At 43.2% G+C, this 25,727-nt stretch overlaps 1 protein-coding gene across 2 annotated transcripts in view; it reads left to right on the forward strand.

The window, feature by feature from the left end:
- Positions 1-25,727, forward strand: part of STX8 (syntaxin 8) — a 1,659,484-nt gene that overhangs the window by 639,164 nt on the left and 994,593 nt on the right. For both annotated transcript variants that reach the window (XM_069654576.1, XM_069654577.1), the window contains exon 6: positions 9,316-9,408. In XM_069654576.1, the coding sequence (XP_069510677.1) occupies positions 9,316-9,408 (93 nt within the window). The remainder of the gene's footprint in view (positions 1-9,315; positions 9,409-25,727) is intronic.

Consider the following 25,727-nt stretch of genomic DNA (forward strand, 5'->3'; position numbering starts at 1 on the left):
AGAACTTGTACAAGGATGGATTAATTTCTCAATGGACATTGGAAACTATTTGTTCACATAACATGTTACATCGGCGCGAATATGGCCTCTGAACTGCATTTTGTTTATGTATACATATTAGGAACCTTTGAGGGTGGTTTCTTTGTTTTAGAGCCTTTTTTCTGCCAGTTTCATAATAATTTACTAAATGGAAAATAGCGCATGGTAACATTGTATCAAACCCTCTCTGTTATACAATTTTTTGCAATTTGGGTGCAGCATGCCCTCTAGCACTCTATGGTCCTGTGGCAGAGCGATAACCTGTCTCATTGCTTCATCTTACTTTTTCGGTTTGTGCTCTGCTATTTCTTTTAAGTTACCAGGGTCTCCAACCTAGAAACAAAACAGTCTTGTTGGTTGTTTTTGTGAAATAGAAAAATATAAAGCTCTTTGTTATGTGGAAAAGGGCTTATGAAGTCCTCCTACCACTCAAAACGAATTATGTCCACACCTGTCTCACATTGGCTCCTGTAGTGCAGCAGCTCTAGTCCTGTGGTAAATCCAGCACCATGTCCTGCATTGTTCTGTGCCAGAAAACTACTCTTAGTTCTCTAGTGTGATTGGCACTCCAGTGCATGGCATCTTCGAGAGGCATGGTTGCTGCGGTACCTCCTCATGGTGGGCTCCTGGAACTTATGGAGATGCTCCCACAACCAAGATGACCACAGTCTGTACCCCGCGCTTGTCTGTGAACTGCCCAGGTTGGTTGATCCTGCACTTTCGCTTTTCCTCTTTTGCTTGCTGGGCTTCCCCATATAAAAGGGTGCTGCAAGGAGCAGTCCAGTGCATCGCGTTCCTTCCGGATCGCTTCTTGAGCTAAGAAATTTCTATTTTCCTTTGTTCCTACTTACGTTTTGCCTTGTTCCTTGCTTCATTTTTTCATTAGTCTAGCTTTGTCCTGCCTAAGTCTTGTTCTCTACTATTCCGCTGTGCTCCAGTTCCTTTCTTCCTCTTGATCATGCTTTTGTTTCTCATGTGTTCCCTCTGTTTCACATCCTTGCCTTTGTTAGTCTGGGTATTCCCTTTAATTTGTCCGCACTGGCAGAAGATCATTTCTGCATAATGTTGCTACTAGTTGCTCAAAATCCTTCTGCCAAATTTACAAGCCATGGTTTACTTGGGTGCAGTTTTTTTGCCTTTGGACCTTTTCCTGAGAAGAAACCGTTCATCTCTGTGGCTTCCTGTGACCTACTTGTTAAATTTGGCAGTGCCAAGAGAACACATCAAAAGGGGTTGGACTACTATCTCAACGAGTTTTATACCTTACATTAGTTCAGTTCAATTTTTTAGCAATTAATGATTCAGAAAAAGTGGTTGATCAGCAAGTATTGGTCAGACATAAATGACACTAGTCCTGGGTCATAGAACTGAAGTATTCAAAAGATTTTTGACCAATTGCGCTACACCCTAGTTATTAAAGAGAAAAACTGGGCAATGCTCTTATCCTTTGCTTGTATTTTGGCACACAAAGAAATAAACAGTGCACAGCATTTTCGTGGTACATGATCTTTTTTTACTGGGTTGCCCCCAACACGTGGTTCGACGTATACAAAAAGGTGGTCTTCAGGGCTTTTGCACCATTAATCCAAACCAAAATATAATATTGGTACCGCAACCATAAAATACAATAACATAAATTGTCCCATGTTATACATTATCACAGAATTTGGAAATTGAGATCCATGTGTACAGGTACATCTATAATTGTTTGCAAAGATCGGATTAATGTAATTTCCATCATAGGTTACAGGGAGCAGGGAGACTTCAATTCTATGAACTAGTGCTAGTGTAATGTATGTCTGACCAATGATCACCCACTTTTTCTGGATCACTAATTGCTAAAAATGAATTGAACTGAACAAAATGTAAGGTATCGAGCTTGATGAGGTAGTAGGCCAAACCCTTTCAATCTGTATCTTTTTACCTCCACCTGAGCTGAATTAATACCACCTTTTAATTGCAAAAAATGACAGAGTACATTCTGTTTAGAGACGAAGATATTAAGGCTTTGCTCTCACCTAGAGGTAGCACCCTCAATGCTTTCGTGGTGATGAATCTGATTTTGTTATCAGTAGTGTTTGTATAATGGTCCCTGTTGCTTAGTCACGTTTAGCTTTCTTTTGACTTTGCTCTATTTTCTGCGTTCTGTGGGATTTTATTTTGGTATCCTCGTTCTTTGAGTTTCGCTATTTTATCACGTGCATTTTTTACAAGTTCTGCTTTGTCACCGCAATTCCTTTTTATCCTTTGGATTTCTCCCTATGGAATGTTGTGTATATGTTTCGATGGTTGCTGTTTGCATGAAGAGTACTGTTGCCTGCTGTAGGTTTTTTGCTAGAGTGTTTTTCACATAGAGTTCAAGATCGATAAAGCAGGTTCTGTCCGTGCTTTGATTCATATGTTGTATGTTGTAGTTGTTAGTATTGAAGTGGTTAACATATTGTAGTATAGAATGCTTGCCTCCGTCCCAAATTAGTAGAATGCCATCTATGAACTGTCCCGTCCACATATTATTGGGAACGGTTCATAGATGAACTGTCTTGCCCTGCACCTTACTGCTGCCCCTCCACACCCATGTGCACACTGCGGTGCATCCACCATTGGTTCATGCTGCAGAAGGACCATTTCCATCATGGCTGCCCCGTGCCGCAGCCTGATCAGCTGTTTGTGTCTCTTCATGGGCTGCAGAGGAGGCTTGCCGTGATTGGCTAGCCTCACATCATCATCCATATTCCAAACCGGAGCCGGCAGGTAACCGCCGGCCCCCTTGAAGGGCCTCGCTAAGAGCAGGGATGTTTCCGGTCCTGGGCAGACCAGGAGACCCCAAACTTTCATGATCCGACAATGCGGCAGCCGATTGGCACACCCTGCTCCTGAATGAACATGGCTCCTGGACCTCTTCACACCTCTGTGGATTGTGTGAGTGAATGCTGAACTTTGTACTGCCACCTCCTCTAATACCTGAATTTTATTCTGTCGGGTTATCAGTCTGCCTCCCACTCTACTTCTCACACTGCACATGTGTTCCTTTTTAAAATTCGTTTTTACTTTGTGGGTGTGCATTTAAATCATTGCATCCATCTTGCATTGCGTTGTGCTCTGTTAATAATCGTTTTTGTGGGGTGTGCTTTTCACAACTTGCACCCTTTTCATGCATTGCACTCTTTGTGATCCTTTTCCATACATTACTGGCATCCCCACTTATTGCTCTCCAGCTGTGCCCTCCTTATCTACTAGGTCTCCTAGACTGGCCAGGACAATGCAGTTCAAACCCGCTGCCCCTTTTTTTCTTCTTCAGTCACTTTCATACACTGTGCCAGTGTGCCTCTCTCTGCCATCCCCTTCCACTCTCTCTCTTCCTGTCTCATGCACTTATCACTATCAGAAACGCTTTCAGGCACCTATGATAGACTTGTGGCCTTTTTGCATTATTGAAATGACCGTCACGCAAGTTCAATAATTAGGTCATTTGTTGTAATCAGTTTCCATTCCTCTTTGTTCTATGTTGTACCTACAAATACATAGCACTTGCCAATTCTGAATGTTCCAATGCTTATTAAGAATGTCTTTTTCTGTTTACTTGTCGATTCTCCCAGCAGTGCAGCACTTTGAAACACTTGTTAAGTGTATAGGTGCTATATAAATGAGCAATAAATAAAGGTTGGATGTGTCCAGGCGTGCTCCGTTTCGTAATTGCCCATTAAAAGGCTGGTGTAAGATGGTGCATATTTTACCCCTTTTGTGGTTCCTTGTTGTTGCTGATAGATGTTCATCAAAGCAGAAGATGTTCCTAGTCCAGGTTAATTCAAGCTTGGATATTATCATCTGATTTTGCTAATAATGAGAAACTGATCTCGATTTGAAAAAATATTTAGTTTTGATGCCTTTTAGGTGTTGAATATTAGTATATAAAGATGTTACATTCAGTGTTACAAATCTGTAATTGGTGTGCTAAGTAATGGAGTCTAGTTGCTGGATTACATGTTTGGTATCTTTGATGTATGATGCCATATTAGAGGCCAAAGGTTGCAGATGGACATCAATGTATGCTGATATTCTCTCAGTCAGGGTCCTATCCTGTAAATGATGGGTCTGCATGGTAGGAATCTTTATTTTTTGTGTATTTTGGGTACGAAGTAGATGGTCGCCATTAATGGAAATTGTACATTCATGATATGGTATTCATTGTCATTCAGTAGCCCCTTATCAGTTCTTGTTCATTGTTCTTCATTGTGATATTAATTCTGGGAGAGTGTTGATGGTCAACTTCTTATATAAATGTTTGCCATTTAAATGCTGGTGTGCTTCTTTCACATAGTCTTCCATGTTCATGATAACTATTTTACCTCCCTTGTCTGCTGTTTTGACTATTTAGTGAAGATTCTTTTCTAATATTTTCAATGCTGTGCTGGCTCCTTTAACAAATGAAGTGCTGATAATAATCTTACGCCTGGCTGTGGCGTTGCCCACGGGATGGAAGTCTATGTGAATACTGCCTTAAACTTATCTTGTCTACTTGCCCAGCTCATGCAAGCTCTGTTTATGGGGGCGCTGTCGAGCAGCCAGCAAGATGGCCGCCTTAACAAGGAGCTCCAGCCTCGCACAAATCCGAAATGTCAAGAAACCTGTTAGTGCTGAATTGCTTTGGAAACCAACTGCAGCCAGTACTACTTCAAGATATTGACCTTCTGTGTGCGAAGTTCCGACCAAACCCGGACTGTGCCTTTGGAGCAACGACCATCTGAATATCCAGCATTACTGCCGCCTCTGCAGAGCGGCATTGTGGGAGCTGCTGGCGAGATCTGGCTTGGGGACTGCCCACCATCCGGCACCTGTGGGGGTGTGTCTTGCTCGATGTGCATCCGCCTGCTTGACAGAACGGACACTTCGGCTCCCAAACTTGCCTAACACTGTGCAGATCTGATTACAACCGGGGACGGACCCTCCCCCACGCTGCAGCGCTGGGTGAGCTGCTCTGCGAAGATCTCCACTCCTGCTCTCCTCACCGTGCTGGGCCCCAGCAGTCAGAGTGAGCAGCACCCATAATCAGTCATATGGCGCCCCACACCTTGCATTTACCCGCAGCCAAATCCACTTCTAACCTAATAGTACGAGCGCTCAGGTTTTCAAATTTCTACCATCTCAGTTTCATGAAATGGAATACACAGACCCCCTTGTGGCCCCTGTGGCGCATGCCCAGCTCATGTTTCACAGATCCTGCCTTTCTCGAGGGACTGCACAATAGTTGGGTCGAATTCTTCCTTAGAAATTAAGGGTCGGTGCAGCACCACAGCACAAAATGGGAGGCCTACAAAGTGTGGATCAGGGGGAAAATCATTTCCACTGCATCTGGGACACTGAGAAGCACTTGGCGGGAACTGTGCAGGGTGGAAGCCGACCTCAAGAAACTGGAAAACGAATATGCTAGCACTCATGATCCTGCCCTGTTGGGCTGCATTAAAGGGAACTTATTAAAGTTCCAGGAATTGGCTGACGGGGAAGCCCAATTGCTTTATTACCCAGCGTGGGCTAGGCAATACAGAGAGTCCGACAGATCAGGGTGCCATCTGGCAAACGCGATCAAAAGCGGGACTGCGGCCCACTAAATTACAGGCATTATTGGGGCTACTGGCACTACCCTGAACTCTCCCGAAGGCAGTGATCAATCCTCCTGAAGATGAACAGACCGCCCTCAGATATAAGCTTGTAAAGGCCACTGTCCCTTATTAATTCAGACACAAACATTTTTGCCAAATTATTAGCTGCCAGACTGCTTCCACATGTGGCCGGACAAGTGCACCTCGACCAATCGGGATTTATTCCCGGGCGGAAGATGGCCTTCAATTTACGCAGTTTCTTTGTTGTAATTTTGCAGCTTAATTCGAAGGCGTAGGCCGTGTCTGTCTGCTTAGATGCCAAAAAATCCTTCGACTCGGTCTCATGGCAATTCTTGTTCTCGGTGCTGCGCTGTATGGGTCTAGTTGAGTTTTAAATTCAATATGTCTGCCTACTATACGCCTCTCTGTCAGCCAGGGTTTGAACCGGGTTGATGCTGTCCCCTATGTTCTTGCTGGAGCGAGGCACAAGGCAGGGATGTCCGCTTTCCCCACTACTGTTCGCCCTCACTATAGGACCACTGGCATGCATTATGCGTCTTCGGCACATCCATCGTGGTTTACGCAGGATGGGCCCCACACACATGATCTCACTATATGCTGACGATTCGTTACTATACATCAGGGACCCTGCGACAAACCTCGGCCCGATATTGGACGGGGTCCGGATATTTGCTGTATTCTCTGCATACCGCATCAATGAGGCCAAGTTGGAAACATTCCCTTTTGAACAAAGACACCAACCTACTCACCTCCCTCCCCCCCAAATCAGGAAGGCTGCCGTGGGCCCAAGACAAGTTGAAGTATTTGGGCATTGTGGTCACAAGGCAACACCACTCGCTATTGCAAATGAACCATGGTATTTACATGTGCATCCTTAAAGATTAATTGAATCTGTGGGATCGGCTCCCAATCTCGCTGTATGGTAGGCTGTCCCTTCTTAAGATGATAATGGTCCCGAAGTTAAAGTATTACTTAATAATATCCCGGTATGTCTGGGACGCGTGTTCTTTGACAAGCTTAGGTCTCTCTTGGTTGGATTCGCTTGGAGCAAGGATACACCACAAATGAAATGGGAGGATATGACTAGACCGTATGAACAGGGAGGGCTGCAAGCACGCTATATTACGAGGTCGCATAGGCACACTTTGTTGGGCACTGGTACCCTTCGCACTCCCAACCTCTCCACGAAGACCTGGAGAGCGCATCCCCCTCAGACCTTGTGTATGATAGTTCTGAGTAACCAACACTCGGACACATGCACTTTTGACCCAGTTTGCATGACGGTCATCGCCTGGTCCAGAATTTTTAAGAGACTGATTATCACGACACCCTATATTAGAGCACTCCCTCTTTTGGAATTGTCTGGGGATACCCCTACTTATGACAAGGCCATGCAGAACGTGTGGGACCCGGACGGCATTATGACGCTAAATGACCTATTCCCAGGGGGTTCATTTGTTGCGCTTTCTGACTTCTCTGACACACTGGGCACCAACCCCATCAACACTACAGTATTACTAGAGTATTACAGAGTCAGAGCGGCTGTTAAAAAGCACTGGCCATCATTCCCGAATGAACCTGAGAAGTGCAGAGTCTTAAGTGTGGTGGTATTGGGCGGGAACTCCAGGGGCTTGGTATTCAGGCTATATAACAAATGCCAAGATGAACTTAAACAACCCATGAAGGCAAGAGAGAGATGGGGGCTGACATAGGTACCACACTGGAAGACACGCAGTGGTCCTGCTGGTGCCGCCTGACAAAGGAGGTATCTCTGAATGCCGGACACAGGCTCATGCAATTCAAATGGCTCAACAAGGCTACATTACACACCTGCGAAGAATGCAAAGTTTACCCCACTGGCAACTAGTGCCTGTATCAAATGTAATGCAGAGGTCGCCGATAAACATCACATGTACTGGGAATGCCCTAGGATAACCCAATGTTTGCATGAGGTAGCAGAGTTGTTGTACACATGCACGGGAATTTCCCCGCATCTGACATTACCCAAGTATCTCTTTGGCGATAAAGGTAAGATCGCTATCAAGCTTAGACTATTCAACCTAGACTGTCTGTTGGCTAAAACATGTATACTCTTACGATGGAAATCCAGATCAGCCCCCTGATATTACAATGTGGATGCGAGAAATTATTTATGCCAATAAATGAGAGGACACCTATGTGTCTCTCGTAATGCCGTGTTGCAGACCGAAAAAATATCTGGGGCCCGTTTCAGGCGTACTTAACTGCACAGAACATTGTATAAGGATGCCTACGCAAACTTTGTATGCATCTGATCACATTCAATTAATGTTCCTCACATGTATTTGTACGCACTCCTTTGATCGTTCTATCTGCTGCAACTCTGTTGTAGACTATTTTGCAAAGCTGTATGTTTTTCATTGCACTGAACAAATAAAGTGTTTAAAAAAAAGATTTGTTTATAATTCAAATGGGCATAAAATGCAATTTGCCCCATGTGTCTGTAAATGCTAAATATAGGCTAGGGGCCATGAACCGTCACTGTGTTAGAGTTGGCCTTTTAAAAGCCTACACCTCCGAACTGGATACCTTTTTGTGATTTAACATGCTGTGTATATGGTGCTAGGTGCAGTTTGTGAGAATGTGATTCGCTGCATTCTGTACTGCAACTCTTGTAGGGTCTTCTTCAAACTTAAATTTAATTCCTTGGGGAGATGAGACCTTCAACCCTTACCCCAGCACTGTTATGCTCATTTTGTAGCCCCGCATTCGGGGAGGTGCCAGCATTGAATTAAGCACGGCTATATAGTCATTCTTGCCCGTGTTCTGTTATAAATAATACCTAATTATTAAAACTCCTGTACAATTTACCTTCAGACTATTACGCAATGTTTTTCTGCAATATGGTTGAAGCCTTGCCGTGGCATTGCAGCCCACAGATCTTACATCTGTGCCAATTCAACCTTTAAAATATCTTGTCTAAATGACCACCCGATGCATTAAATGTTTGTGTATTGATTTAATCGAAATTCCTGAACGGAATTAGCATGTGGTGGATTGGTCGTGGACTCTTGGGTTGATTATCCTTTCCTGTAGAGTTTTTACAATTTAGTGCAAGATGTATTCATCCTTTGCACCATTGAAACTCCTTATTACTGAAATGTTGGTGGTATGCCCTTGAGCAAATGTTGCCTAGTACAATTTATCAAATGTAGATTGTACCCCGGGCATTTCCCAAACCTTTCATTATGATCTCTTTAGCAATTTGAGATTCTGGATTAGGTTGTGGTTCAGTGCTTAATACTTGCAGCAGAATTCATGACTGCTTTTCTAACGCTTTTGTAGTTGTAAAGTTCATTTTTGTAAGAGACTGCCACATGGACGTTGGAGGGAGTATTTGCAGTAATGTCTCTTTCTCCTCTACAGTCTATTTGATGTTTCCGTGGACAATCCGTTATCTTAATCTTGATCTTGCCCGTTCATTAGAAACATAAGTGGATAATCGTCCATGGCCTGTGTTCTGGGCAGGTGCTGTGGTCAAATACCAAGCCAAAGATATCTATTAAAGCCGTGCTAGCTTAGCTAAAAAAATCATAAAATCGTCCCTATAAAAAGAGAAATCCTTTGCTCAATGGTGTGCCAAAAAGTAACAGTGATGTTTTGCCTTGTTTTCATGCAGAACAGGATGCAGGTCTGGATGCTCTCTCTGCCATCTTAGGTCGACAGAAGCAAATGGGCCATGACATTGGAAATGAGCTGGAGGAACAATCCGGTAAGAGTCTTCATTTGTTCAGGGAGAACGTTTATACGCACATTTTGCTTCCTGGAGCCCTGTCAGTGCATGTGACCTGACAAAGCAACTATTAGTGCATTGATTTTGTGGATTTGAAAAAGGTGGTTCAGTTAGCATTTTGAGTGACGATGTAATTAAATTACAATCCTAAAAAAAGTTAGACAAGTGCATGGAGAATAAAGTTCACCAGCAAGGTTTAAAAATACCATTGAGATGCTACAATCGGAAGTACTCATTTTTGAACCGCAGAGTCCATGGAAGTGTCTGGTATTTTGGCTCCTATTATTGACTTGTCGTGAACTAAAAATACATTTTTTTAACACTTTAATGGAAGCATCACCTGAGAATACAACAGTTTTCATGCAATTTGCTAACATTTCTCTCTGCCTTATCTTTAAAAAGTGCACTTGCGTAAGGTTCAAAATGTGTAAAGTATTTCATAATCATATTTCAGGTACATAACACACTCTAGCAAAATAATCATTGGTTCAATCCTACATTGTGCATCTTAAGTTGCTTGATACCTTTTAGTCTCACACAAGTCTTCTCAAGTCACGCAATTGAAGAGGCGAAAAAGAAATATGACTAATTCTTTGTATAGATACATTCATATGTTAAATGGAAGAAGCCTTTGGATCTCTAAAACCATAATCACACATGTTTTGTTCTAGTTTCTTGGGAAGTGAGACAAAAACAGCCCAGTCGTGAATGGGCACAATATTCTCTCGACCCAGGACATGTGAGCTGATGCCAGAATGCTCCAAAGTACCAGGGTCAGATGAATTAGAACATCTGTTTCTTGTATGTGTTGCCACATCACTGTCTCTAAATGAACCTGTGTGTGTGTGTGTTGAGGGCGAATAGGAATGGAGGTAGGGGGGACTCTCCTTATGAATTTAGAAATGTATTGATGACATATTTATCATGAATCACGTTTATTTCGGAAAATGTGGCATTAACATGAAACATACATTCATACAAAAGATTATTGAAAACCAAACCGCACCAAAATACAATACGCATATCAATTAGTAAGACGAGAGGAACGGAGGAATAAAATACAGAAAACATTGAGAAATCCTTTTCATCAACAACCCACTGACGAATACAAAATAATAAATTATCATGCAAGTATTCATTAAAATGTTCCTTTTAGACAAGGCATACCCCATGGGACCATAGGAGCGCCCAACCCACTCTGGCAATGTCTGCCCACAAAATGTAGAGTAATTTGGGATGGAACTGTGCAAACGGTAATTCGTGTCGTAAAATACAATATTGTAAATGTTTTCTTTTTTAGCTCAGTTATCAAACAAAATGCTCGGCTTCCTTTTCAAGCAAACCAAGCCATATTCAGCCTGCTTGTTTTCTGAAGCTGCCTTCACTAATCAAAAGAATGTGGCTGTTATCTCTGCAAACGCAGCCCACACCTACGAGCAAACTTTAAAAAATAAGAATGAAATCCCTGCCTTTGCACTCAACACAAAATGACAATAACACATCACAGAATACATACCACATTTAGCATGAGTTGGAACACACAAAACATGAACACATAACATTACAAATATTCAAAAAATATTTCCATTAAAAGCCAACTGCTCAGGCCAGCATCAAGACGTTGCTCATTCTCTAGACCATATCTGTTTGATTCCACTCTACATTTCCCTTTCTCCATAATATGCAGTACATCTAGTGCTAATAAAAAAATATCTTCTTGTTTACAAATAAACCCCAAAAGAAATGTATTAGAAGTGAGCTGTATCCCGCGTTCCTGGCTGTCGGCTACGTTATTGGGTATAAGGTTAGAAGTGAGCTGTATCCCGCGTTCCTGGCTGTCGGCTACGTTATTGGGTATAAGGACCTTACGACTTGGAGCACTTATACTTAGTACAGATTGAACTTCAACTGATTACTTACTGATATTAAATCATAACTTTCAAGGTTTCTATACCGGCTGTCACTATGCTTAACTATATCATGGTTGGACCCATATTTTAAGAGGTCTCTACGCAGCACACCCAGAGAACAGGCTGCTTTAATTACAATGCCAGGGGCATCACTACAGACCAATTCGCCTGGAGGATGACCGAATGGTCGAAAAACTTGGCGGCTGTAACAGAAATAAAACACAAATCGCCTATTTGGATGACCTTTTGTTTCTCAAATACTTTAAAGATTTGGACTACTTTTCAAACATTTAATGTTTGACCAAAGAGTCTTCTTCTCTGTTTTGCAACATACTGTCCCATTTGTTGTTAGTGAAGTCCCCTTGCCCATTCTAGACCTATTTTAATGTTTAGAAGACGCACATCAAACACAAATGTGGATTATAGCTTGGCACAACGGGTCAAAAATAAAATGTTAAAGCCGCCCCCAAAGCTGTCCACTGATTGCTTGTAGAATACTGTTTTGCTTCATTCACACAAAGCTCAGTGAGCAAAGGCCCAAGATACCTCCAGAAAATGACCCTTTACTACTTTACAAACATGTCATCCAATTGCAGCAAGCTCCAACAGCAGTCTGCTAATCTGCTGCACTCCTCAAACATGCCTTTAAATGGTCCTGGCTGATAGACAACCCAACGAAGAATGCTGACTAGGGAACCTGCCCCATATCTGCTGGGACTCTAGGCTGTTTTCCAGGACTATGTAACTCATTCTATTTTTTTTATCCTCGTATGTCCCATCATCTCTCATTCTAGTGCTCTGAAGTGACACAATGTGATGTTTAGCATGGTCCAAAGTCCTGTAAACAGTGTGAGTTAACTACACAATCCATGTGACATTTTTGCATTGGTTTGCCTGTTTCGTGCTTTCACACAAACAATAAGTACAATAAACAGAATTAATATAACCTTTAATCTGTAATCTCCTGCCTTTACAGTATAGTACAGATGGGGCTACTACTCTATTATAAGCAACAGTGCACCCTCTCAATTTGCCTGTTGTAATGGCCAAACGGAGGAATCCTCTTGGTAACTTAATTTTGCAAAGAATCCACCTTTATAATCGAAGGATTCACTGAACTCTTGATTGAATCAAGATTCATACAGAGGGAAGGGTAAGAATAGTGGGCTAGAGAGAGTATAAGAGTGTGAAGCTAGTGGTAATGATAGGAGCATAGAGGTAAGTTAGGAGGAAGTTGGTGGGGGCGGTAGGAGGAGAGGTAGAGTGAGAGGAGCACAAGTATAGTAAGATCAGGAAACTGAGGTCGAGAGAGAGTGGTGAGTGTAGGCCCATACGATAGAGGAGGAGAGGAGAGTGTAGATGTTAGACGAGTTGGAGGGTTACGAGAAGAGCAAAAGAAGAGATCATTAAGAACCAGGGAAAAGAGTTTGAGGTGGAGACAGAGGTGGGGAGAAGAGGGACGAAGATTATTTATTGAATATATCGACTATAAAGATGTTGTTCTACGGAGAAGCATCCTCCAATATAACGCCCCCTATCCCAATAACCCCACCCCAACATTCTTATACTCTAAACAAGCTTTGAGCTGGATATTCAATTTTATTAAACCACTAAATCAAAAGTGGTCCCTTAGCTTTATGCTGGATATTGTGTCACACAATATTATACCATCTCGGGTAGCTTATCTGCAGAAGCGAGAAAAATAACCTGCCTAGTTTTTCTCACCAGTTGCCTATTCACAAACTTTAATTTGTATGAATCAGATCCATAACTTATTCTACAATATGCAATGAACATTCATGATATCACCACTTGTCTGCTTTCATGTCTTCAAAACCTTCAATAAAAACTGACAGTTTAATACATTTTGTTTTCTTGAATATCTATTATTATTATTATTATTATTAGGGTATTTACTGAGCACAGACCTAGCTTCAAGCAGCAAAGGACTGCTTTACAATCATAGGGGGGGAGAACAGGGCCAGGAGAGGGGCAAAACTAGGGAGTGGGGAACAAATAGGGGAGGGGGGAAGGTGGGCAATTAGTCAGCAAGGGATCTACAATCCACCGGGGGAGGAAACAGTGGGGATGAGATCACCCAGTGACATACAGGGTGGGGAGTGGAGGGTGTGTGTGCGCCTTAGTGTTGGGGAGGAGCCATTCCTTGAAGAGGGTCTTCCTGAACTGGCGAAGCGAGGTGGCAAGTCTAATTTCAATAGGGTTGAGGTTCCAGAGTCTTGGGGCGTAGAGAGTGGTCTAACTACTGGTTCTTTCCTTCCTGCACCGACAGAGTTAAAGTATGCACATCTTCTTGCTTCTGGTGGATCATTGAACTCTAGAGAAGATTAGACTCACAGTGAGGTAGCCGACAGTCTTGTAGATAAAACGTAGTATAATGTTGGACTACATTGTTTAAAGGCTTGTGTTTATAATAGAATCTTTCATTTTTTGGGGAGCAAACCAGCTTGGTTAATTTAAAATATTGCACAAGCATGAAAATATAATTTTTGCTGGAACAGAATTAACCCTCCAATTTTACTGAACATTAGAAGTCAGTTTATTTAAATTTACATAATTTTGTTGTAAACAAAATGGACAAACTAATCTCCCTTTCATCCCAATAGAATGGAATGGCTTTCCTCAGAATTTCCTTTAGGCTTTCAAAGGTTAATAATGTTCGGCAAAACTGCAAATAAGTTGTGCAATATTTCACAATTCAGTCTTCAAATACAAAGGGATCAATTTACTTCACTACTGTCTAAGGACAGGGTGCATTTTATGCTCAAAATTCTATGGTATTGTATTTTTAAATCAGCTCCCCAATGTCCTCCCTTACAGCCCAGTTCTATTCATTGGCCTACCTGGAAAAGGATTTCTGTGGACATATACTTGATTGCTTGCACAGGGATTGTTCTACTCACTTATGATTGGTCTTTTAAAAGCGCATGACAGGTAGGACATCTTCAGCTGCAGGCAATTTCACACACTCATTTAAGCCCTCTATTTGTCCTCTACTTTCCAAATCCTTCAATGTGAATCTAGTTCTGTTTTAGGCAATGTTTCCTGTGTCAGGCTTCCTCTGGACAAAAGATCTTCTTAAGGGTGTCTGGCAACCATCTCCAAGGTGTAGTCCCACATCAATTCTCCCCCACGCTATGTCTACAGTCTGTCATTGTTCTCTTCCCATTCTGACACTACCAGTAATGCAGCCCTCTATTTGAATAGGTTGACAATATTTTGCCATCTGCAATGAGAGGTTCAGTCAAATTTAGATCCAAATCGATTTTCTCCCATAACATTTTTCAGAAACGTATTGCATTATTGAAATATAAATTATTAAAACTACATGAAAATCCTGCATCTGAAGACATATTACCTGCCCCAGCAGCATGAACTATGGAAACGTTATTAAATAATGTAAATGTATTAATTATTCATATATCATGTTTAGATTTAACCTATGGGGAATGTCCTGACTAATCCAAAACTGTTCTCAATTTCTAAAGCAGTGATACAATGTTATAAGCAAAAAGGTGATTTACGTTATCTGTGCTGTGTTAAATGGACATCATGGCACTTTAGCTTTTCAGATTTCAGTGCACTGAAGTCCAGTGTAAGCTAATTATTTACTTCGAAAAGCTGACTCAGGCGCCACTGGATCACATACCATGAACATAGACATACACAGGTAGTATTTTATGAGTCTGCCAGAAGTAAAAAGGTCACGATTTAGGATGGAACTTAGTCCATAGATCCTGTGTCCTGAAAAACAGACCTTTCTGCATCTGACCAGCTCTCAGCCATAAAATGGAGAGAGACTGTGAAGATCACATTTCTAGAATGTATTTGGATGTATTCTGTCTTTTAAGGTGGGCATGCGTTCCTGTGGGTTCAGCACAGATTAATGGGCTTATCTAACGATTAATGAGAGGCCTTGCTTTAACAGATGGCGAAACTATTAACTCCTTTCCCTTGGCAACCGAGCCGCAAAGTCATGAATTCTGCTAAAGATCTGAACTCAGTTGGTGTTCATAATGTGACGTAGACACACAACTTCAGGGAATGGTGTATTTTCTTTGTATTAAGCAATCTGTATTGTCAGTTAATCCAATACATATAATTGTTTAGTGCATTTTCAGGTACAGTGTTTTTCGATTTCTGGTGCAATCATATGCAGTTTTTTTGGGTTTAACAGGGCTGCATAGATAGAATACTGTTTTATTCACCCCTCTTACAAAAAAGCCATGTCTGCGAGATGGTTTTTTATAGCAAGAATAGTGAATATTTTAAAAAACGATTCTATGCAATTTTGTAACTGGGTTGCACAGAATACATGTATCTCATTGTGACATCTACCTCCCCGTAACTTTTGGAGTTTTAGATCATAGAAATGAACAAGCTATGTGCAACGTATTTGGTCCAATAAACTGGGTTCATTTACATTGAATATTTACTATTTGAGTGAGTGTGGAGAGTGGTTTGGGGAGTCCACTATCGAGAAGGGGAAGGATTGGAGTTACCAGGAAATGCGAGACCCTTAAAGAATTCCTTGAGGGAGTCAAGGAGGGATGACTACACTCTTTAGGTCTTCTGGTAGAACCAGGGACGTAATAGACAGTAGGGGTTACCTGGAAGTAGTGTTTGTCACTATGACTCACATAGTGATAGGGATGCCTGGGCTAGGGAGCAGGAAGCCCACGTGGAGGCTGAGGTAAGACTTAGGGGCCAGTTTAAACTAGCCACCCAGTCTGACTGACGAGATGTCTGTTTTAATTTTAATAAAATCTGAGAAAGTATTATTTGGTTACATGGTTATTGAACAGGCCATTCAACCAATTATAACATTGCATGTCTCCTCCCACCCGTGGCATTCTGTCTGTCACTCATCCATTGCTCATTTATTCTTGATGACATGCCCACGGTCTCACACCTGATTATATCTATTCCATGCACACATTTTTTAAAATCTTTTCATGCATGCGCATCTTTTTTTCTTGCTTACACATTCAGTCTATATAAACTTGCCAAGACTAGCAGCATTACTATCGTTTCTGGCTTCTTGAATACAATTGACTCGAATTTGGATAGTAAACACTCATCACCATCTGCCCAGCACCTTTATGGATCTTTAAAAAACAAACATTAGCCAAGATGGCAGCTTTGACCTTTGCATAGGTATTTAATCTGCATTTTCCAGGCACTGCCATAATGGTATTACCTGAACAAACATATGGCAATACAAGAGGACTGTCATTTGCCAATTTCATATCTACCTAGGGTATATACCACTTCTTAACACTGCATTTTACATCTCACTTATTGTTTTATTCAAGAGGGAATTTTCACATGGCATCACTGTACAAATAGCTATTTTACAAATATGTTATCCACCTTATCTATTATACATAATTAGTACCCAGCGAAGGCACAATCAGAATGAAAGATCCATTCTGATTGGCCCTCGCCGAGTCATTACCAGGCCGGGAATCCCTCTGTCGGGATTCCACGGCCGTTGCCCCCGGCGGGGGGCGTGGAAACCCCTCAGCCAATGAGGATACTTGAAGCAGGGCCATCCCCGCTCCGAGCCTCCGCACGGCTGAGAGGCTGCCTTCGCCCCCGCCGGGGACTCGGGTAAGGCTTTGCCTTTTTTTTTTTTCTTTTTTTCCTCCCCCCTCCCTCCCTCCCTCCTCACCCCACTTACTTTTATCCCTTGTCCCCGGTCACGCATTTTTGTGGGCCTTCGCTCGGGCTTCGCTCGGGCCTATAACTATGGGCCCCGGGGCATTACCTGAGTCGGAAATGCCCCCGCCGCTCAGGGCATATTGCTTAAATATTGTAATCACTTTATGCATAGAATCCACAAAGAATATTATATTAAATGACACATACAACTTTATAGCCGTATAGACCTTAAGTGGCGTCATTATCGCGGGATAATGTCCTGCCTTGGGTCAATGGTTGGGGAAGGGTCATAATCTCAACCAATCGTGACCCCTCCTGATGCCTATAAGTCTATTAGCACATAGTGGTAGTAGCAATACGTGTTTTGCAGTTTTGGTGGTGAAGTGAAAACGTTTCTTTTATAGTGACTAAGCTAAATAGACAAACTCTGTTAGTAAACCAAAAGTGTTTTTATTTTGCAGTGTTTAAATAACAAGGTTGTCCTCATTAGTTTAGAATTGTATTTACAAACTTGGTTAAACTTAAATGGTTTTAGCATGAGCATGCTTTAGGCTTCCTGTAATAGCAAATGTTCATAAGAAAAATGTTTTAGCTTTCTCTCAGATCTGTTGTTTTCGTGAAAAAAGGTCCTCCCCCAGAGAGGAAGTGTCTTGTTGAAAGAAAACCTGCCTTGAAATTGCATTTCCTTGTCAGCTTTGGAAGTCAGAATGTTCTGAATTCAGTCAATACCAGTATTTGAGTACGTTCTGTACATTCTGATTGGTTGAGATGAGGTCAGTAATGATCTCCATGTACTAATTGTCATGAACTACAGAACACGCCCCTTTTGGACTTCCTGCTCCTTGTCTCAACGGGGCTTACACGCCCTTATACTTCCAACATGGCCGTCCACTGTGAAACGCCTTCCTCGCTCTACACCTTAGACGTAGCGTGTTCTATTTATAGACCACGCCTCCCGCGGCTCCACGTCTCTATGCTATTGCGAAGTAGCGCCCAGACTTTTGCTCCGTAGCTCATGGTATTGTTTCCCTTGCTTCTCCCAGCCTACCCCATTCCTAGTCCCTTTCCTTCCTTTATTGATTTCTGGACTCGTCTGCTAGTTGCGCACTCTGTTAATTTCCTGGATTCCTGGATCCTTGCATCCCGGAACTTTGAACGCACGCTGGAGTCGGAAGAGACTCGTGCCGCCTTATTCAAGACTCGATCAGTCCGCAAGAAGACATCAATCAAGAAATCCAGCAAAGATCGAATTCAGGTGAGAAGGGGGGGGGAATCTCCTTGACAGTTTGAGATGCCAACCAACCGAACTCAATATGGACATGGAAGCGGTCGTCCAGGACCTGATGCGTGGCATGCAAGAGCTATCAACCGAGGTGCAGAATCTAAAGGCGGAAAACGCCGCTCTCAAACAATTAGTTCTATCCCGTGATTCTGCCACAAAAGAAAGTGTGTTGCTGGGCGGCATAGTGGACAAATACGATGGCTCAGCAAAAACCCTACGCAGATTCCTGTATTCATGTTTGGTCCACTTAACCTTTAAGCCCTACTACTTTTCAACTCCCAGGCCTAAGGTGGGGTTCATAATTTCCCACCTTTCACGAAACGCCTTAACCTGGGCTACACCCCTCGTTAATTCCGGCGATGCTCTTCTAGATGGCTATGATGGCTTCATACAAGCCCTTAAGACCATGTTCGACCGTCCAGAGCAGGTCTATAGTGCTCAGGAATGCCTGTTAGACTTTCAGCAAGGATCCCAGGATATGCTCACCTATGTTACCCGATTCAAGCAATTAGTCAAGGAAGCAGATTGGTCCCCTGAGGCGAGTTTTACCCTTTTCAGGAGAGGACTGAACGAGGAGATTAAGGATGAGTTGACCAGAGTGCCTCGCTCAAACTCATTCCAGGCACTAATGGACCTTGCCATGCAAATAGATTTCCGTATCCAGGAAAGGAAGGCAGAGAAGAAGAAATCCAGGGGTAATCCTCCGAACTGTCCTTTGAAAGTACTACCAAGACGGACACAAACCCAGGCTCAGTCTCTGAACCAGAACCCATGCAGATAGGAGCCTTCCGTGGACCTATATCTCCACAAGAAAGAATGAGAAGGATTCATACGGGGTTGTGCATGTATTGTGCCTCAGACAAACACTTGGTTAGGGAGTGTCCTCTAGCCCCTCCTCGGCGTTCGGGAAACGCCAGCTCCCGATCCTAGATGGAGCAGAGCTTCGGGAGAGAGATGTTTGCTCCACATCAATTCCATCCTTGAACTCTCCTGGACAAAACAATTTGGTGATACTACAGGCCTTCCTGTCGCCCTCCAAGAATAAGACCTATCCCATTCTGGCCTTGGTAGACTGCGGAGCTATGGGAATTTTCATTGATCAAGACTGGGTTGTTAGTCATCATATTCCGTACGAGACACGAAGCATCATGCAGCCGGTGGAAGCAATCGACGGAAGACCCCTCACTTCAGGACCCATAAGCCTGCAGACAAAAGAGATCCAACTTTCCATAAACCATCAGCAAGAGCGAATTACATTCGACATCATTAAGTCAGCTCATTACCCCATGGTATGGGGTATGCCCTGGTTACAGAAGCAGAATCCGTATATCAATTGGACAGCAGGACCACTATTCCTTGGCTCAGAGTTTTGTATGTCCCACTGTCTATTCCTGGATCGCTCCTCGACACCCCCTAAAGAACCACTAAGTGACCAGAAAACACCACTCATGATTTCCAACATCATACAAGTCCCAGAGGCCTATCAGGGATATGCGGATGTATTTTCAACTGCCATAGTCCAGGCCTTACCCCCTCACAGACCTGAAGACTGTGCCATAGATACAGATCCCTCAGCAGTGATTCCTTTCGGCAGAATGTTCAGCCTTTCCGAACCAGAGAAAAAGGCCCTCCGAGAATACCTGGATACGAACCCTGAAATCGGCACCATAAGACCCTCCAAATCTCCAGCGGGTGCTTCGTTGTTCTTTGTTCCCAAGAAGGACACCAAGGAACTCAGACCTTGCCTCGACTATCGTGGCTTAAATCAATGCACCCTCAAAGATTGGTACCCACTGCCCCTGATCTCGGATATCCTGGAAGCTGTGAGAGGCGCCGTAATATTCACGAAGTTGGATCCCCGGCATGCCTATCATTTGATCCGTGTCCGGGAAGGAGACGAATGGAAAACAGCCTTTAGAACACCCTTTGGTCACTATGAATATCTAGTCATGCCCTTTGAACTAGCTAATGGCTCCGCAGTTTTTCAACGTTTTATGGATAGGGTGTTTTCTGACATGTTATTCCTCTTCGTCATTGTCTATCTGGGTGACATATTGATCTTTTACAAGGATCCTCTAAAGCATGAAGAACATGTAAAGGCAATATTACAAAGACTCCTTGAACACAAACTTTTAGCCAAACCCGAAAAATGCTTGTTTCACGTTACTTCTGTTCACTACCTAGGATTCATCCTCAGCCCAGAAGGAATTGGTATGGACCCTTCAAAGGTAAAGGCCATACTGGCATGGCCCGCTCCCACGTCCGTGAAACAAGTTCAATCCTTCCTGGGGCTCACCAACTTCTACCGGAAGTTAATTTCTACCTTTTCCGAGATTGTTCAGCCGATCGTTGCCCTCTTGAAGAAAGACACCCCCTTTATCTGGTCTACACCGCAAGATAAGGCATTCCAACGTTTAAAGACAGAGTTCACGCAAGCCCCCATCTTGGCCCAACCCGACATAAATCGGCCATTCCTAGTGAAAACGGATGCCTCTAACTACGCCATAGGAGCGGTCTTGAAGCAGGAACTGGAGGATAAACTGGAACACCCCATTGCTTACCTCTCACAAACCCTGACTCCCAGTGAGACACACTATTCCGTCCTGGAAAAGGAACTGTTAGCCATCCGCCAGGCCTTCACTGAATGGCAACATCTACTTCTGGGTGCTAGATATCAAGTTCAGGTCTGCACGGACCATCGGAATCTTCAAATTCTACAGTCGTTGGAGTGCAGGAACAGTCGTCAGGCGCGTTGGGCCTACTTCTTTGCCAGTACCAATTCCAAATCACTCATGTTCCCGGATCACAAAACATGATTGCTGACGCCTTATCTCGACGTCCTGACTGTGTAACCACTGAAGACGAGGCCTATCCTAAGATGTTTTCCCACACGATCTTTGTAGCTCAAGCAGTCAACATCCTGGAAGAAATTCGAGTGCAAACCCAATCCTCTGACCTCTGGAAGGATATTTCAAAGAAGAATCCATGGAACCTAAGACTTAAGGAAGGATATTTATTCAAGGACAATGCACTGGTCATTCCTACACAGAAATTACAACAAAGAATAATAAACCTCTGTTATGATACCCTTCACTCCGGACATCGTGGCATAACCAACACCCTCTGTCTTCTACAAAGACAGTTTTGGTGGCCTGAAATGAAGGCCAACGTACAGCAGTACATCAAAGCTTGTACTGTCTGCAGTCAAAATAAACATAACAAGAGACCAGCGGGTCTTCTACTGCAACCTACACTGCCAACAAGGCCGTGGGAATTCATTGCTACAGACTTCATTGTAGAATTACCACCTTCCCGAGGGTACAAGACCATCATGGTTACCATTAACTTGTTCACTCATATGGTTCATTTTACACACCTGTCTAAGCTGCCATCCTCGTCCGAGCTTGCTGGAATCTTCCTGGAACACATATTCCATTTACATGGACTTCCTTCCAAGATCATATATGATCGAGGACCTCAATACGTCTCTCAATTCTGGAAACATCTCTGTCACATTTCGGGAATCCAGCGCGCCCTCTCTTCTGGTTATCATCCCCAAACCAACGGGGCTACAGAACGTGCTAATCAGACCCTGGAGCAGTATCTTCGATGTTTCGCCACCAAGGTTCAGGATGACTGGTTGCTCCTGATACCCGTGGCTGAATTTGCTTACAACAATTCTGATCATTCAGCACTTAAGACCAGTCCCTTTTATTGTAGCAAAGATTTCCATCCATCGGTTCTACCCTCTATTCTCCCTCATCCTACACCAGTACTTACTGTCGACTCCTGGATAGAAACCCTCATCAACGTACACCAAGAGGCCAAAGAAAACGTAGAGAGGGCCAGAACACAGACTAAGAGGTATGCAGATTTCAAAAGAAGACCAGGTCCTTCTTATGCAATCGGTGATCAAGTCTAGTTGTCCTCGAAATTACTACCCCGACATCTACGGCTAAACAAGTTGGTCCCTCGGTACTATGGTCCATTTCCCATCAAGGAAATTATCAATCCAGTTTCATACCGGATCAGACTACCAGACTGCTGGAAGAAAATTCACCCAGTATTTCACACATCCTTATTAAAACCCTACACACAATCCTCCCGGAAATCCTGCCGACCTCCTCCTCTACTGGTCGACAGCCAATTGGAATATGAAGTATCCCGAATATGTGACTCCAGGTATAAACGGGGTCAGCTTCAATACCTGGTTGAATGGAAAGGATATCCTCCTAGTGAAAGAACCTGGGAACCACTTTCTAATCTCAAGGCCCCTCAACTACTCAGAAGATTTCACCTTATACACCCGGGCAAACCCGGAGGAACGGGCCTTCGGAGGAGGCATGCTGTCATGAACTACAGAACACGCCCCTTTTGGACTTCCTGGTCCTTGTCTCAACGGGGCTTACACTCCCTTATACTTCCAACATGGCCGTCCACTGTGAAACACCTTCCTCGCTCTACACCTTAGACGTAGCGTATTCTATTTATAGACCATGCCTCCCGCGGCTCTGCGCGTCTCAATGCTATTGCAAAGTAGCGACCAGACGTGTGCTCCGTAGCTTGCGGTATTGTTTCCCTTGCTTCTCCCAGCCACCCCATTCCTAGTCCCTTTCCTTCCTTTCTTGATTCCTGGACTCGTGTGCTAGTTGCGCACTCTGTTAATTTCCCGGATTCCTGGATCCTTGCATCCCGGAACTTTGAACGCACGCTGGAGTCGGAAGAGACTCGTGCCGCCTTATTCAAGACTCGATCAGTCCGCAAGAAGACATTGATCAAGAAATCCAGCAAAGATCGAACTCAGGTGAGAAGGGGGGAACTCCTTAACACTAATATAGCCTTTTAGACCTCTGGTGTGGTCATTATATCAAGATAATGACCCACCACCAGGTTATGGCTTGAGGTGAAGCATAGGGTCATAAATTGTGGAAAGGGTCCTTCTACCAAGCGATAATGACCCCTCCTTTGGTATATAAGGCTATTAGCACATAGTGGTAATAGCAATAAATATTTTGGAGTTGTTGTAGTGAAATAACAATATTACTTTATTAGTGAGAAAAGTAAAGAAACTTTGTGCACTAAATGTATTTTTATTTTGTAGTATTTAAATAAGGTGGTCTTCATAAGTTAAACATTGAAATTGCAAACTGTTATAATGGAGCAGGTTTCACATGAGCATGCATAAGGCATATAATGTAAAAGCATTTTCTGTTGTTTTAGCTTTGTTTGTTTTGTTAAATAGGATGTTACAGAAAAAAAACTCTTCCCAGTCAGTAAGCATCTTGTGGGGAAACAACCCTAACCAGCAATCAAAATTGATTGATGGGAATGCGTGCTTTTGTTGAAGCTTTCTTGGTTGCCATGTGTTGCAATCATGGCATTCAGATGCCAAGAATTGAAAGAGGGTTGGACAAGGGGTAGAGCGTAGGTGTGAGGAGAGCATTAGTGCCAGGCAATAATGGTGTAGGCATTAAGTTGCAATATTTAAGGTGTAATTTGTTAGTTTGCTTTCAAATGTTTCGCACCCATGAGATACTCTCCTAGTCAGTAAAGCCCTTTCTGGAATGCGTAGAGGTCTTGCTGTTTTTCTGGTTGAAGGGTGCAGACTTGATTGGTTTTTATTTTTTAATGTATTTTTTTCCAAGTGGGTCTGTATTCTTGATTAGTACCCAGCGAGGGTCAATGAGCTTGTGAAAAGTAGGCTCATTGGCTCCCACAGCCTCTTACAAGGCTGACAAGGCTCTCAGCCCTACCGCGTCCCGGAAGTCTCTCCGCGAGTGGCCGGTTTGGAAAGGGAGAATGGGCTTCTAACTATTGCCCTGGGGGCATTACCTGACCGGTAATGCCCCCCCATCCTCATGTCATATTGCCTAAGTGGACTCACTAAGGTCATTCGAATAACTAGACCAGTGAACCTTCTAGATGTCTGCTCCATTGTGAGCCAGAGTAAGAACTGGAGAACTGGTGTCACGTGGTCCTTCCATTTTAGGCCTAGGACCTGTGTGGCTGCCTTATTTTACACAGGTTGGAATTCTTCAACTGCTGGGATGGTACTAGAGCGCAGACTAGGCCTATTATGCTGGTAGCTCAGCATGGAACTATTTCCCCAAATATGTGGAAGTGGGGGTGTGAGCTCTATTCTTGCGATCTTGATGTGGTCAGCTATAATTAAAGTGTTATTTTATCTACGCGTGTAACTTTACAACACTTTTTCTGTTTTTTTCTGAAAACACGGACACGAAATTGAAACAATTCTACCAGTGTTTATTTCATATTTGACACATTGTTCTCCAGCGTAAAACCTACTGTAACATGAATACAATTGAATAACGTACAGGAAATCGGTCTTGAGAAATTAATTATTCAGTTCCCACCCAGGGTCAGAAAGTCATCATGATGATCTTTACCCAACACACATAGCTAGTTTATTTTTGAAATTATGCTTGGGAATATTACCAATAGCCGCTACAGAAAGAAAACTGGCAATAAAGGGTTCTTGGCAATTCTGTTTTTTGCAGAGATACGAGGGAAACCATAAAGCATATTTAATTCGTATCTCCATTTCAAAGCAATCTCTGAAGTAAGAATCTGAAACCATGCTTGAATTGTGCCATTGAAGCACTGGGTTCTGCTGATGTTCTGCTCCAGTCCAGACAATTCCCGGATGTTCTTTTCCCATAGCGAAGTGAGTTTATATTGCATGACTTTGTAGAGGTGAGTTTATGAAAACAAATTAATTTGCACCTTAAGACGTTCATCATTCTTTGCTACCAGTGAATGTTGAGTCTGTACATGTTTGTGATAATTTTGATCTGCTTGGATATCTATTATGTTGCGATTTGTATTTTATTTTAGTATTGAGATTTCATTTTGGCAGCTTTAGGGATGCATTGCGTATACACGATCGCTGTCATGATTGTGTAAAATAAAGCTAATTTCAACATGGTTGAGCTATTCTGCCAGGCGGATAGTCACATGGGGGATTATTATTAGTGCTGCAGTTTTGCCTCTTGATTGGGGACATCATTTTAAGATCGTTAACATGGGTCTGAAATCCCAACCAGAGATTATAATAGAATGGGACTTCTAGGGTTCTTATTGTTTGTGATGCGGGGTTGGATGATTAGAACTGGCTGCTTTTCTGATCACTGATGGCCCCTTGGAGGGTCACAGTCCATGGCAGGTTAGCATGGAATCATTTCGGCCTGCATTCTTGGATGCGGGCCCGCAGATTCCACTTGTTTCTTTGCAGCAATGCGCAGCCTTCCGCAGTGTCTCCTGCAGCCCAGATAATGGAGCGCCTGCCGCCCCCACAAAGGAGCTGCGATGTGATATGGCGCTTGGCAGCATGGTGGAAGCGCTCGCATTGTCAGAAATGCGGGTGCCCAGGCAGACGGTGGGCTTCTCGAATGCGCATTGGACAA

The sequence above is a fragment of the Ambystoma mexicanum genome, chromosome 3q (genome assembly GCF_040938575.1).
Source record: "Ambystoma mexicanum isolate Mex_15411 chromosome 3q, UKY_AmexF1_1, whole genome shotgun sequence".
NCBI classification, from domain to species: domain Eukaryota; kingdom Metazoa; phylum Chordata; class Amphibia; order Caudata; family Ambystomatidae; genus Ambystoma; species Ambystoma mexicanum.